This window comes from Calypte anna, chromosome 5 (assembly GCF_003957555.1).
Source record: "Calypte anna isolate BGI_N300 chromosome 5, bCalAnn1_v1.p, whole genome shotgun sequence".
Classification (NCBI taxonomy): Eukaryota; Metazoa; Chordata; class Aves; order Apodiformes; family Trochilidae; genus Calypte; species Calypte anna.
The window spans coordinates 6,609,984-6,624,661 of record NC_044250.1 but is presented as its reverse complement, the minus strand read 5'-3'; the positions used below and the strand labels follow the sequence as shown (position 1 = coordinate 6,624,661).

Genomic DNA, 14,678 nt, shown 5'->3' with positions numbered 1-14,678 from the left:
ATTATTATGGGCCTGGTTCTAGCTCGTTCCCAAACAGGTCATTCATAGGGAGAAGGCAGTGGCATAGTAAACCAAATCAAAGTGACCCAGTGAATTGAGCCTACAAAGATCCGTCAAGAAACTCTTTTGGTTAAGAAGACCCCCAAATCCTACAGTTGTGTACAGCTCAGTGTCTTTGATGGTGATCTCCTTTTTAAAGGTTATTTCCTACTTTTATTTTAATAAGTGTTTTTGATTTCCTCTTTAAACTGCACTCTTTAAAGATCAGTCATTGCAATATTAGACACTGTTTTGTCTTTTCTGAAGAAAATATCCTGCAAAATGAAGAAACACATCAACCTTGACTGAGGTCCAAGCTATTAAAACAAGGAAGAGGTTATTCTTTGGGGAACTCAGTTTAAAAAAAAAAAAAAAAAAAAAAAAAAAAAAAAAAGACACAATAGAAATATTAAAGGAGTACTGAACAAAATAAATGGCCTCTTACTTGTCCAGGAGTCAGACTGTTAGCAGTGTAAAGTATGTGACCTAGGATGCATGAAAGGGGGAAAAAGAAATCAAGATGAATGATCTATGGTAAAATGAAGCTGAAAGTTTTGGTATAGGCCAAGATTGTAGAATCTGTGGAAAATCAGTGCTAGACATAGCCTCATCACTAGTAATATGAGCCAAAAGAGTTATCTGTCTTTTCTGGCTGAGAGTTACAATACACAGTACCTCCAGTCTCAGTTGCCATGAACATAAGGTATTCTTCCCAAGATTTACATCTTCAAAATATATGAACTGTTCATAAGTGATTCCCAGGCATTTAGTATTTCAGATGCTTTTCTCAATCTTGTAGTTGTAATTTAAGAATTTTGGAATCAATCTCTCTGTTGAAATATGGAGCTTCTAGATTCTGTCCAACGATGACAGTCCTTGTTTAGCTCCTTGCCTTGACTTCTCCCCAGCACTTCCTGGCTTCTACAAGACTTTTGCACATTATAAGTGGGAAGAAAACACTTCCAACAATTCCTGCAAGTAGTTGGAGAACTCTACACTTACATAAAGCATTCTGCTCATACACTTTGTACTTGACAATAAACCAGTTCAGTAGCCTGCAGCCTGGGTTCATGTTTAGCATACATTTAACGTACTGAAATGAAGCTGTTGCTGTGCCTTTCAGGTAAAGTCAGCACAGAATTGGTTTCTGTGCTTAAACTATCTAGTGGTTTATCTGAGAGCATTCTAGTTTGGGCTGTTTACATTCTTGCCAATATTTGACTGGTCAGCTCCAGAATCTCCTCACTTCAGATTAAAAGCTTGAAATTTGGCAAGGAATGCTGTCAGATAGCCAAAGCTGTGTCCTTTTCAGTTGCTGTGAAAATAATTCCCTTTGAGTTGCAGGCCTATGAACAGTCCTGTTCCTGTGTGATCAGAAGCAAGAGCCTGGCAGCAAACCTTTCCACTGATTTCAACTGCTCAGAGCCAGCTTCAGCCTTAGAAGGTCCTAGAAGATTTTTTTTTTCCTGACTTTTGTCCTCCCTGAATATTTTAATGTATGATACTGAAACTGAGGGCAAGAAGTTTCTTCATCTCATTGAGTTTTAGTCTTTGAGTCCTTTCCGTAGGTGTAAGCATTAGTGATCTGCAGAGGGCATGACTTGAGTGTCAGGCAGAGGTGGGCAGTAAAAGGTATGGAATAGAGTGCCTGAACAGGCATTGCTGAGTGATGGAGAGAGACAGGTAAGATGAACACAGATGTCTTCTGGCAGAGTACAACAACATGATAGATTGGCAGGGGGAGGGAGGTGTAAATTGGGAAGCAGATAAAAAGGGCTGCAAGCCAAATTACTGCAGAATGTGGAGTGTGCCATAAAAATTGAATTCTAGATGCTTCTACTTGCTGGCAAACCAAAAGGAAGCTTCTCTCTGCAAGGAGTTGTCTCTGCAGAAGAAAACAACTCACTGCTAAACAACCCATATGGTCCAAGTTACTCGAATCTGTGTTGTAGATTTTCCTTAGGTTCTGAATGTCAAAGACTGACCTCAATTTGTGCTTGTAACTCCCATGAGGCAGGAACAGTCCACATTTAGTTCCTTGTGAGCTACTGTGTTGATTATGTGTTGCCTCTTTGTCCTGGGACTTCTCTGTCACCTTCTGAACTTTGGGTTGACAAGAGGCACAGGTAGCTTGTTGTCTGCATGAGCTGTTCCACAAACTGGCAGCTTCAAGGATCTGAAAGTAAAACTTTATGGTCAAGGAAGTGAACATCACTGTGGGACTGCATTTTATCTCTGCAGACTGTTTGCTGGTGGTTTGTTCATCATTTTGTGGTATTTTGTTTGGAGCAGCTGAGATCAGATACAGTGTTGCAGGAAAGCCAATGGGTCCTTGCTTAATTACCCTGAGAACTCAGGTTCCAGAATCTCCAAATGGATGTCCTACATCAGTGGACACCTTTCCCCTCAGTTTCTGTACTTAATATTTTTGTGTTGTGTTCTTATTTGTCCAGTGTGGGAAATACTGCTTCCCTTCATAGTGGTATTACAGAGGCAGACTTCATGACTAGAAATCCCTCCATGATATTTTCATGAGATCTGTATAAGGTGACATGGAAATAATTTATACCAATCAGGAAATGATATGCTGTGGTAGACAAGAAGTTTAGTCACACACTCAACAGCAAGATGCAACAGAAATATAGCATAGTTTGCTGCTTCTCAGCATACTTCAGCTGCTCAAGTAAAATTTTTGATCTGTATTTCCTACTTGGGTTCAGTTCTGCAATCAGCAAGAATTGGAAATGGACAATGGGCTGTTGTATCTGATACAGAATTTCCCTTTTCCCACTGAGAGCTGAGGGCCACATTTTGAAGGGAAGTGTTGGGTGAAATCCTGATTCTATTCAGGTCAGAGAAACCAGGGTCCCCTTAAAATCCACTGCCTTCCTTTCATCAACCAGTTGGTTTTCTCATTGAAGATAGCAGAAGGGCTGTAATTTATGAAATCACATTTTTAAATATTCCTTTGTCTTGGAAAGTACAGATAAAAATGCAGCTTTATACTCCACCCTCCATAATAGTATTAGACAAAAAACAGGCAGAAACATGATCTTTTATATAACTAATCAGAATCTTTTTGCTGTCTCTATACACATTTTTCCCAGGGTGCTAGGATGGTAAATATTTTAGCAGAGGGAATTAACTCTACTTCTCTTCCTTTATGTTCTGTTATCAATGGGACTAGCCCACACCCTCACTTTGCCTCATTTTTGGCTCTGTTTCTAAACTCTAAAATTCCTGTTCCTGCATTGAAACACAATTAAATTGAAGCTTAATGTGGTGCCTGTTTTATGTAATCTTGCTTTCTGGCTTTTTTTATTCTTCCAAGTCTGAATCTCATGAATCAATGTGTATTCACATTTCATCTGAATTTTTCTAACTCTCCTCAGTATGCCCTCAAGGTTCTTTTATTTTTTTTTTTTTTGATTTATAAAATAATAATAAAAAGCTCAACTCTTCAGATTAAATCGTAACTGCTTTATACATAAGACAGACAATTTTGGTTTAACAAAGTGAAAATGGTGTCTGACAGAAATTGCAGCTTGATTATTTTTTAAAATATTCAGATTAGAATGTCATCTTTTATGAGTTTTTTTTATAACCACTTAGATTGATACAACTCTCAAAAGCTGCTCTGTTTTTCATCACACATTCTCATCTGTAAAACCTTCATTTTTATTAATCTTTGTACAATCTGTACAACTTTGAGATTAATCATTTTAAAAGAGCTACTCTCCGAGTGTTAAGGATTTGCTGGGCTAATGGCAAATGCAAGCACTTCTAAATACACCACGTAGCGCTTGCTTAGCATTTTGTGTTGCATAAGTATCAGTCTTTGTTTCTCAGTTATCTAGAGTTTTATGGCTATGTTTCCAGGTCTGTTTCTGGCTGCCTAGAACCAGAGAACAAAATATACTGGGGCCTTTTTTCACTAACTGATTCAAATTCTAAATATTTATAGTCCACTTCTGTTTTTGTGCAGTTCCCATTGAAGTTAAGGAGTTGTATAGTTATAAGCAAAGGCAGAACTAGATTGTGAGGCCAAATCCTCCAGTCTTTAATCAAACAAAAATATCTGTTAGATCCTGGCAGGCTACTGAGGCTGCATCTGGCCTTGCTTAGTTGTGAGTCCTTTTAGGACCTGTGGAGGCATCGGTCTAGTGGATCTCCCAACTAAAACTCTGGGCCTTACTGGGATTTTTTATCTTGTTTCTTCTTTGGTTAATTCAACTATATCATCCCTCGATAATACTCTGGACTTTAGGTGAATTTCTCCTGGGGGCTGTTCAGCCCCTGGAGAAGGGGAAGACCCTGTAGGAGCTTTGGCCATGCCCTCAGCCCTGCTCTCTGTGCACTTGCAGCCAGGCAGTGAGCAGCTCTTCTGGCACTTCTCCAGGCTGCTGTGGTGTTGCCTGAGCAGCCCATCCTGTTGGGAGAGAACATGTGGGCCTGGTCCCAGCAGCTGTCTCACCCCAGCTATTAGTGTTTGCCTACCTTGGATTATCACTCTTCATTTATATTGTTCATGTATGTGAGATTGCATCTGATCGTTATCTCCTGTATGCAATAAATCAGGTGTTTGGGTTTCAATAGTGTATGTAGGAGATTTATATTGGTTCTTCTATTAGTGCTTTTATTTTTGGTATATAAAGCCAACTGTGCTAGACTTTTTGTGGCATGCATCATGGATGCATTGAATAAGGAGACTGGAAGGAAAAAAAAAAGAGATTTCACGGTGCATTTAAAATTGCTGCAGAGTGAAGGTTGAAGTTCAGAGAGCAGAGGTGTAGCAACAGTTTGTGACAACTCCTCCTTCAGTTTTCCAGTTTCTCCTCTGACTGGAAAGAACATTCACCTGTTGCTTCCCATCTCCCTGAAGGTCAGGTTATTCCATATTACTTCACAGTGAATAAATAGCATTTTAACCAAGAAGTCTCACGTGATCCATTTTGCTGTCAACATCCGTATGACCACGCTGAGTACCAGTGAATGCTGATGGAACTGTGCCCAATGTAAAATGGGAACTGGAGTTCCTGCTTGTTGAAGCTTCTCTCCTAGGGAGCTGGTTAAGTAGATGGCTATTCATTACTTAGTATATTGTGGGTCAAGAGGTTCAGAAAATAGGTTTTAATCTTCAAGGCTTTGCAGTTGCATGTACGGTTTTAATGAAGTATAACCAGAAGTAATGGAAGGAAATATGAAAAAGGCTGAATGTTGGAGGAAACCTTCCCAACTGGGCAATAAAACTGGAGATGGAGATCATCTGGAGGGTACCTCCCATTCACAGAGCCATTCTTTAGGGCACAGACAGGGCCTTTGTTCTGCTTCTTATTCCTGGGAGGAATTATTGCAGAACTGACTTGTCTTTTGAAAAACAATTATCACTGAAAGATGAAAACCATGTGAATTTGGAGGGAAAGTGAGGCTGTATGTTATGGCATAAACTTTTACTGTGTATTCCTGTTCCTCCTTCTAAAGCTTTTGTCCTGGGAATTCTTATCTAACTTTGTGTCTCTGATTGTAGTGTGTAAGGTTGCTACCACAGGTGTGAATGAGAGGCTGCAGGGTTACTCAGGGTGACCAATGCTGAAGCTTGTATTTATCCTTTATTTGCTATCTTACAGATCTGTAACAGCTTCTTCTGCAGAACATCTGCCTTAGGAATGGTATTTCTAATTTAATTTCTGTTTTAAAATTCACTGTTTGTGGTTAACATGGAAATCACCATGGATTAGCTGCTTTTCAACCTTTTTTCAACCTTTTTTTTTTTTTCCCTCCTCCTTTTCTCAACATTTGTGGACTTGCTGCCTTTCACCAGAGAGGAAAATTTGATGCTGGTGGGGAAAATGAATTAAGAAAACAGTGATTTTTTTTTTTTTTGTATTAAGGAACAAAAGTCCTGAGCAGAGAGGAGAACCTATTTAACTGGTACATATCTAGAGAAGAGTTTCATTAATTTAAATCAGACAGCGGCATCTTACTTTTTCTTTTCTTACAGATAATACTACAAATCAGGGATACTTTTGTTGCCACCACTCTATCAGTTATTTCATTGTGGCCACTGGTTTGCCTGTTAAAATCAAAATAAACAGAGCATAGGTACCTAGAAAGCATAATATTTGATTTAAACAGCCAGGTGGAGCCAGGATTGGAATCTAGTATTTTAAGTAGCAAAGAACTTGCTCTAAAGTAACACATCTGCCAGGTGGCAGCCTGCAAGCTGCTGTGGGGACAAATATTGTGGAATGCGAGCCACAGGCTGCAGTCAGAGCTCTTCAGAAACACTGATCCCCTCCTGGTTAGTGAGGCTCACAAACTCTTCAGAGATCTCCCACATTCCAGTTCCACTGGCTGTTCTGCAAATCACTTAAGAGGTTTAAAACTTCCTTGTAATTCTACTCTGCTCATGAACTTTGAGTGAAGAAAAAGGAAGAACCAGTGAAATGAGATCCTGGGCCTTAGGGACTCCTTCAAATTGCTATTGCAAGCATTTGGCAGAATGGGATAACATCCTATGTATCCATCTTCGTCCCTAGCTCTGTGCCCTTGGGCTTTGTCCTGGGCTTTCTAATTTCTAGTGTAGTGCAAAATATGAACACTTACTAATGTATATAAATACATGTGGCAATGTACACACTACTGTAACATACTCATGGAAAAAAAAACATTTACATAAGTTTGACATTAAGAAGGTTGCAAATGCAGCAATGGTCCTAAAATTCTGGATGTAATTAGAAGTTTTCCATAGTGTGAAGAACATAATTAGATAAACGCATAGTTGTGACACCTCAAAAGACAACAAAAAGATACCAATTTTTAAAATTATTGGGATGCTGCTGCATTAGGAATCTTGAACATTTATACCTAGTAGGGATAGGCTTCTTTGGGTTTTTTATTTTATTTTTATAAAGGGTTAATTTGTAGTGCATTCTGCAATCTGATGTGTGGGATAAATAGTTTGGACACTGATTTGTAATCTCTGTTTATGAGTACATGACTGCTATTCTTATAAATGTCATCACTTTCTTGGTACTATCTGGTAATATCTGAGTCATGAGGTGCTGACAAAAATCCACTGCACTTAATGTGAAACTTGAGGCATTTTGCTCATTCCAAAAGATATTAGCAATAGCCAGCCCCACATTTAGCTGATAAATAACGTGTACATGTGCACATGACACAGTCATGCTGCTATGTGGATTTTTTCCTCTTACCTAAACTTGTTGTGGAAATACATCAGAGTTCAAATCCTGAGAATTTTTTTTTTAAATTTTTTTTATTTTATTTTCCCTGGACTGTCCTAATGGGTACTAACACATATATGTATGGAGTCAATGCATTGTGCCAGCAGGAGCAGATCCATACAAAAGCAGAGTAGGCAGAGTGTTTGGTGAATTTCATATGAACTTGGATGTCCTGGCTATAAAAGGGAACTCTGCATGTGTTATCACTGACCTAAGAAATTAAACCTCACATGTGGAGTTGGGTACTGAAAAATATTTCATTTTTTCTATTATTCCCATCTTTATTTACAGCCATACAACAGGATATGAAAATGAGAACCACAGTGCTCCCATGTTATACAGCTGTGGGGCCCAATACAGAATACACACCCATGGAGTTTTTAGAGGCATACAAGTGAGTATTGCAGAGCATTCTTCAGAGGGAAGTAAAACTGCTGCCTGTTTGTAGTGTTTGCTGCTTCACAGGTATTTATAAATCCATCTTTGATTTGCCATTCCCCTGTGTTCATAGAATTCATAGAATCATAGAATTGGCTGGGTTGGAAGGGACCTCAGAGGTCATCGAGTCCAGCCCTTGAAGAAGTGCTTTACAGTGTCCTGACTCTACTGAAGCCATTGAAGGCTTCATAATAAAAAATTTCTTTCTGACATGGTCACTTTGAGTTGTTTATTTCTTCTTCTAAAGTATATCTGCAATGCAATATTCTTTAACAGCTTCTTAGGCTCAAAATATATGAACCAGTTCCCAACTTTTAGCTCCAACCACTTTGGCTATGTGAAGCTTCTGTGCTTACAATGGACTGTGTCTAATAACTATGTAGGAGAAAGTGTTAGGTGATATTTTGCTTTTACAGATTTCTGAAACTTTACAAATTCAAATGTGTTTCCTTAAAACAAAATGTAGTAAGTGGCTGTTTCCTAATGAGTAAGTAATTAGTGAACATTTGGGAGTAACCTAACATTCATGGGAGTTAATTTCCTCCCTTTCTGAAGCAGTCATATCATCAATAAAAGCCAGTGTAAAAGGTATAGCTTCTTACCACTGATGGCAAAGTCATTACATAATATTTGTCTGTTCTGTATTGCTCTGTGTCCAGACATCAATGTTTTTAGATAGCATCTTCTTTTCCTTTTCTGTAGAGTGTAACAAGTCACTATTCAGTGGCAAGCTCTCAGAAATAGGCTTGTGAGCCATATTTGGTTGAGTGAATAAAAGTAAGCTGTTGACATTGTTTAAGGAAGTTAATTATCCCAGAAGGAGGAGATCATCTTTGACAGGGCATTGTAACAGTGGCCAAAATGCATAAAGGCTGAACTATTCACCAGCTCCACCTAGACAGTCCTTTGTGTTTGTTTTTTTTTTTTTTTTTACCAGTTTGAATTAACCCAATACATTCATTTCTCTGTCCTTTAACTTCATGTGAGCATTTGAAAGAAAGAGAGAATGCTACTCTGGCTCATGCTGTTATCGCTTCATTGGTATAAGCTTTAAACTATTTTGTATACCAATGTGTGTTCTTCTGGGAGTGTGTGATTATAAATGAGGTCAGAATGCAGTAAATTTAATCTTGCATATTAATACTGGTGAGATAATTTAATAATTAGATGTCACTGTATTTCACCTTCAAGTAATATTAATACACTGCAAAGAACAGGCTAAGGCGTACTAAGATGACTACATTAATGTAGAATAAAATAAAACTGCCCATTTGCAGTATAATATATTTAAGTATCTCTCTGTCCTGGAGATATGCCTTTGATTGTTTGTCTTTGAATATGTTAATTCAAAGCTTGAGAACATGCACGTTGCATTAACAACTCTGTCACTGCAGGATGTCCGGCGGGTGCCCGGAGTCGCTCCCACTATTGTCCGATCAGCAAGCGAGACGAATGAAAAACGTCCCTTCATGTGTGCCTACCCTGGCTGCAACAAGAGATACTTTAAGTTGTCCCATTTACAGATGCACAGCAGAAAGCACACTGGTAAGTGTCAGCATGCATTGGTATAAATCACATGACAGCACTGGGCAGCAAAGTGGGTAGGGGGATTATTAAAGAGCATAAGGTGCAAGAAATGATTGGCCAGGTCAGGGGCAACAAAAATCTGTTAGATGAGTTTGTGTGTCCTCTGCCATCTGGGCAATCCCTCCTGGGGATGCAGAAGATTCATTAAATCTTGTGAAAAGAAACACAGAGCAGCACTGACAGCAAGTATATCACCTCCCTCTCTTACTCTTACAGAGCATCATTAAGAGCTGTGAATTGTCTTCTTTTTTTTCCCCTTTTATTTTCACTTATTTTTCCCCCCCTTCTTTAGCTACTAAGAAGTTTATCTACCCGAGTATCCTAGGCATTTGGTATCCTGTTGTCCTTCTGTGTAAGATTTTCTGGATGGGAGTAGAGTCAGGGATAGGCAAATGAACTTCCTTGCTTTGGGATCTTTCTGTGAAGAATTGAGCCTGAAGCCAGTAATTTGTGGCTAAGATCTGGATTGTCTCTGAGTTCAGGCAATAAAAGTTACATCTCAAAATGTGGGTATTAAATGCCCTACTGCACCTTGCCAAAGAGTAATCAGAATTATTTCTCCTGTTGGAAGATTTATACTGTTGGAAATGCTATGATATACCTTCTGCATTTACCTTATGCTCCTTCTGCATTTTTTTGGTTGCCTATCATATTTTTGTTTAGACAGTTCTTCCTGTGCTAATCTAGAATCTGTGTATAAAATCTGTAAATGTGAATGCTCAGTTAGCCATTAATATGATGCAAGGTCCAAGGGATGAGACAGACAACAGGAAGGGAGTCCATACTCTTGTGACCTAGCAGATCACCTAACATATCATAAATATACTTGGAAACTTTTCCTTTTCAAAACCACGTGGTGACATTGGTTAATTGTGTAAAATACTCATAGTTGAGAAATAAATGTTATAAAGCATTTTTAGTTTCTGAATAGGCAAGTTACAGACATCTTCACAGTCAAATAATTTACAGTGTAACTGGAATTTCACCTCCAGAGCTGCAGGTGTAGAGACATGCTACTCTATTTCTGTTAATAAATTTGAAACAGAAGAAAGTTTTGAGCTCTTTTGGGGTCCATTAACTGCGGTGTTTTTCTTAAGTATGCCTAAACAGTTCTGAATTTTTCGTATAATCTATTTATTTCTTTCCTAGTGTGCTTTACGCTGTATTTTAGTGGTTATGATTTCTTTATTCTGGTCCTGTATTTTATTCCACTTAGTTGCTTGGTTTTCACAATATTATTTCTGGATGCATCACAAAGATTTCAGCTTATATCTTTTTTGTTTTCCTTAATTGGTGAAGATTTTCAGTGTAATATGACATATGATTTAGGTGTGTAGAGCCACAAAAGCCCCAGAAGACAATGGGGATAGGATTTTGGCCATCTAGCATCCCATAGAGAGACTTCTGTCATTGTCTTTGAGGTCATAAATGCTCCTTCCTTCTCCTTTGGTTTATGAGGTAGTGGAACAGTGTAGAAGAAAAATGGTGGTTTTTTTTTTTCCTTCCAAACACCTCTTCAGGTGGGCCCATATTTTTAGTAGTGCTTGATGAACTCTACTGTCTAGTACTGGATAGTCTACAAATACTTCTGAGTTAATCTATTTTCTTGACTGCTTGGTGTGGTGGAGAGTCTGGACTTGGTGGCCAGAATGGTCTTTTTTTTAGTCCCACTCTCTTCAGGAGTCCTAAGCAGTCAAACCAACTGTTGTAATGCAAATCTGTTTCTACCAGATACAGAAATCTGGCTTGGTGAAATTAGTATATAGACAGAAATAACTGTCAAACATAACACCTAATATTCTTACTAAAAACAGTAGTATTCTTACTAATATTCTCTTTTTCTGCTTCAGTGTTTTGATGGGGAATAATCCTGACAAGCAAGTATAAAGTCAGGAATGCTGTCAGATATCAGCTCAAGTGAAGGAAAATGTGGTTGCATTTGGCACATCTCTCTGCAGCCAACACAGAATTTTATCAGTCCTCTTTTAAGGTCGTTCAGGATTCACTCATATGTTTGAAGTTCTTCCACCTTTCTTACTGTAGTGATAGGTCAACTTTTTAAATTATCAAAACATGATTTGAAAACAAGTGGTTATATATATCTAGTATTAAACCAACAGGTAGTATCTTTGCAGAATAATGTTGTCTCTTGATTATCTTTTTTTCTTTCTGTAATAGATACTTACAGAGGACTAGCTCATCAGGTCTTCCATTCTTCACTGGTTGCAGTACTGCAAAATTGAGCAGGGCCCTGAAACACAAAAATAGATTCTGTAATCAGTTTTTGCCAATGTTTCAACATATCCTTAGCTGAAAGTATGTTGACATTTTGTACCCTCCAAGACTGCTTATCCATTGTTAACAATGCCTTTATTGAAACACGTACAGCCAAAAAAGCTTTTTTCTTATCTTGGTGCATTTTGCTGCAGTAGACAGACCTCTGAGAGGAAATGCAGAAATACATATAACTTTTCAACAGTACAACAGTTAATGTGAACAGTCATCCTGTGGCAGACTTCAGAGACTTGTATGCAGAAACAAATTGATGTCTAGACCTCCGTAAATTTCATTTGTGGTGGTAATATCAGCGTTCTTGCCAGACACCTTTTGGGTTCAGTGCCACACACTGGAAAAACCAGATTTATCCTAACAGAAAGCTGAGCATCCTTGCAGGGAAAATACACTCTTCCTGATTGCTGGGGATATGTAGATACAGTCAGTTGCAGGGGTGAGATTGTACAATGAAGTCTGAGGGACTGTAAATCAGAAAGGTTGTCCTGTTCCTTGTAGGACTAAGTTCTTGGTGATAAATTTCTGAGGCTGGAGCAGATTTAACTAATGCAGTCTGATAATGATTTTTATGCTAATCACCTAGCAGTGATTCCTTTGCTCTGCTAGAAGCAAGTATCCTGTTACTATGGCATGTGCCACCATGTTGCTAAATGCCTTGCAGTCATTAGCACAGCTCATCTCTACAACACTTTGAAAGGCAGATCTATGTCCTCTCTACAGAGATGACTGAGGAATGGATAAATGGGTGTGATTGTGCCTGAGCTGGACAACTCGATAGAAAGAAACTTCATTAAAGAACATTAAATTGCCTTTTGCTCTTGCAGTAATCCTTCATTAAGTGCAATGATGATGAACATTTTGTGCAACTGCTACAGCAATAGGAATTTCTGGTTTGACATGCATGTGGCTGAGTTAATTTTCTCCACGGGAAATGTGCACGCTCCCTTCTAGTTGTTTTAAGTGAATAGGTTTATTTTATTAGATGCATCTAATGTGGTGTGTCCAAGGATGATTCACACTTGTTCTCTGATTGCTGAGCTTTTTTTTTTTGTGAATATATTCCTAAGTAATAAAGAAGTGCTATTCCCTCTGTCCTCTCTCATCTTGACTATACTGTTATGCACTAAGTTTAATCCTTCTTTTGTATGCCCTCTTTCAGTCATGAAATGTAAATAACCATGGAAGTCTCAAAATCTCAGGCAAGGACAGGTGAAACTTCATCTCCTGTTGTGTTTTGAAATTGTATATGGTCACCTAGGAAGGTGACAGCATTTTGGTATATTGCTCATACATTGAGAAACTTTAGCCTATTATTGGAGAAGCTCTAATATGCTTGAGGAAACTGGACACTGCTCTAACCCTTCTTGGTATAGTGATTTAATGAGGTGCTAACAGACCTTTTTGAATCTGGAACGTTTCTGTCCTGTTCTGATGAAACTCGTGGGAGTTAACAGGTATGTGACAGTTGGCTTTTGCAGGCATTTTGTTTGGGACTAGCTGTCATGGAAGATGTAGAAGGAAAGGGAAATTAGGATTCCTATCAAAATATTGTGCCTCTTTTTGTTTGCTTGCTTATTTTAGTTTTCTACACAGTGTCAGTATATCTCTGTGTAAGCATCTTGGTTTAATTCCTTTCATATATGCACAGTATATATGCTAAATTTGGAGTTAATTTAATCAAGATTGTATTTTGAAGTATTTAAAGAAATACTTTCATGGCCATTCCATCAGACCCACTATACAGTTTTATTCAAGTACCTCCTTAACCGTCTTCTGCATTTATATTGCAATTAGCAGACAATCATCCTGTCACTGCATTCTGCTCTGCTGACATTCCCCCTCTTAAATCTGCCAAAGGGCTGAATTCCTTGGAAGTAAGTGGTTTCTGAAAAGCAGGCACCCCCCAGGGAGTCCTTGTGGTCAAAGTGTACGGAACTATTTCAAACACCTGTGGCAACTTTAATCCCTTATGCTAATAAATTAAGCACAGCAGACATGGAAATTGTCCACACCTAGGTTGGAGAATCAGTAAACTCCTTTGGGTGACTGTCACAGGAAGTGAGCCTGTTCTTGCAGATTTAGTTGCTTTTGTAAAATTTGGATCTTGGCTACACTGGTATGAATTTGAAATGTTCTCCTTAATATGCTACTTATACTGTGTCAACGTGATTGGGAGGCTTTAAACTAAACCAGTTTGCACTTGTACCCTGAGATACCCCTTTTCTTCATCAATATCTTTTCCTCATCTTGATAAAAAGAGAAATGAAGATTTTATGAAAGTTTTATGGAAGTGGTAGGTGTTTAAAAATAGACCCAGAGAAATTAAACCCACTGCACACTTCAGCTGATGTTTTCCTTTAGGTCCTTTCTTCTGGACCTTTGCTTTATATCTCAGCTTTCCACTGTAAAGTGGGTCCCAGCTGGTCTGGTGTGTACCTTCCAGATAAAACCCAGGATTCTGCCAACTTTGCAGTGAGAGATCTTTAATTACTTCTTGTGCTGGGGCCTTTGCTCAGGGCTGTGGCACTGTACATAGAATTCATGTAGGTATAAATGTAATTATATCTGAGGCTCTTGCAGGTTTCCAGAGTTGTACAAAGGGGCCTGAGAGTAGATGAGAGTCAGATCTGAAGGATCTTACAGCTTCTGTAACAGCATAAGGATTAGATTATTTTCTGCTGGCCAAATTCCACTAACTCTGGTAACATGCCAGCAGTGTTCTCTTCTTTCTTTGAGTTCCTTGATAGCTGGCATTTCTCATTCCATGTTTGTATGGCTGGTGAAGTCCTTTGCATTGAAAACCCTATTTGTTGAGAAGATGGCTTGTAGGGATTTCATTCTTTTGTACAAGTTTGAATTTCACTTTTCATCCCAGAGAATACCCATCCTGAGGATCTCTGCTGAACTCTATGGGAAGAGTCTGTTTACATGAGGCTTTGCAGTCTGTGAGAGGCAGCTACATGAGGGATGCAGGAGAGATTCTGTTTAACAGTGATTCATAGAAGAAACATAATTTGTCTTTTGTGGAAGAATGTATTTTTCTGTGGTTGAATTTTACTCTTAATTTTCTTTTAA

General features: G+C 38.5%; 1 protein-coding gene across 3 annotated transcripts in view; it reads left to right on the top strand.

The window, feature by feature from the left end:
* The window catches only part of WT1 (WT1 transcription factor), a 33,686-nt gene that overhangs the window by 13,076 nt on the left and 5,932 nt on the right, over positions 1–14,678 (top strand). For all 3 annotated transcript variants that reach the window (XM_030451188.1, XM_008504768.2, XM_008504767.2), the window contains 2 exons: positions 7,578–7,680; positions 9,119–9,269. In XM_030451188.1, coding sequence (XP_030307048.1) covers positions 7,578–7,680; positions 9,119–9,269 — 254 coding nt within the window. The remainder of the gene's footprint in view (positions 1–7,577; positions 7,681–9,118; positions 9,270–14,678) is intronic.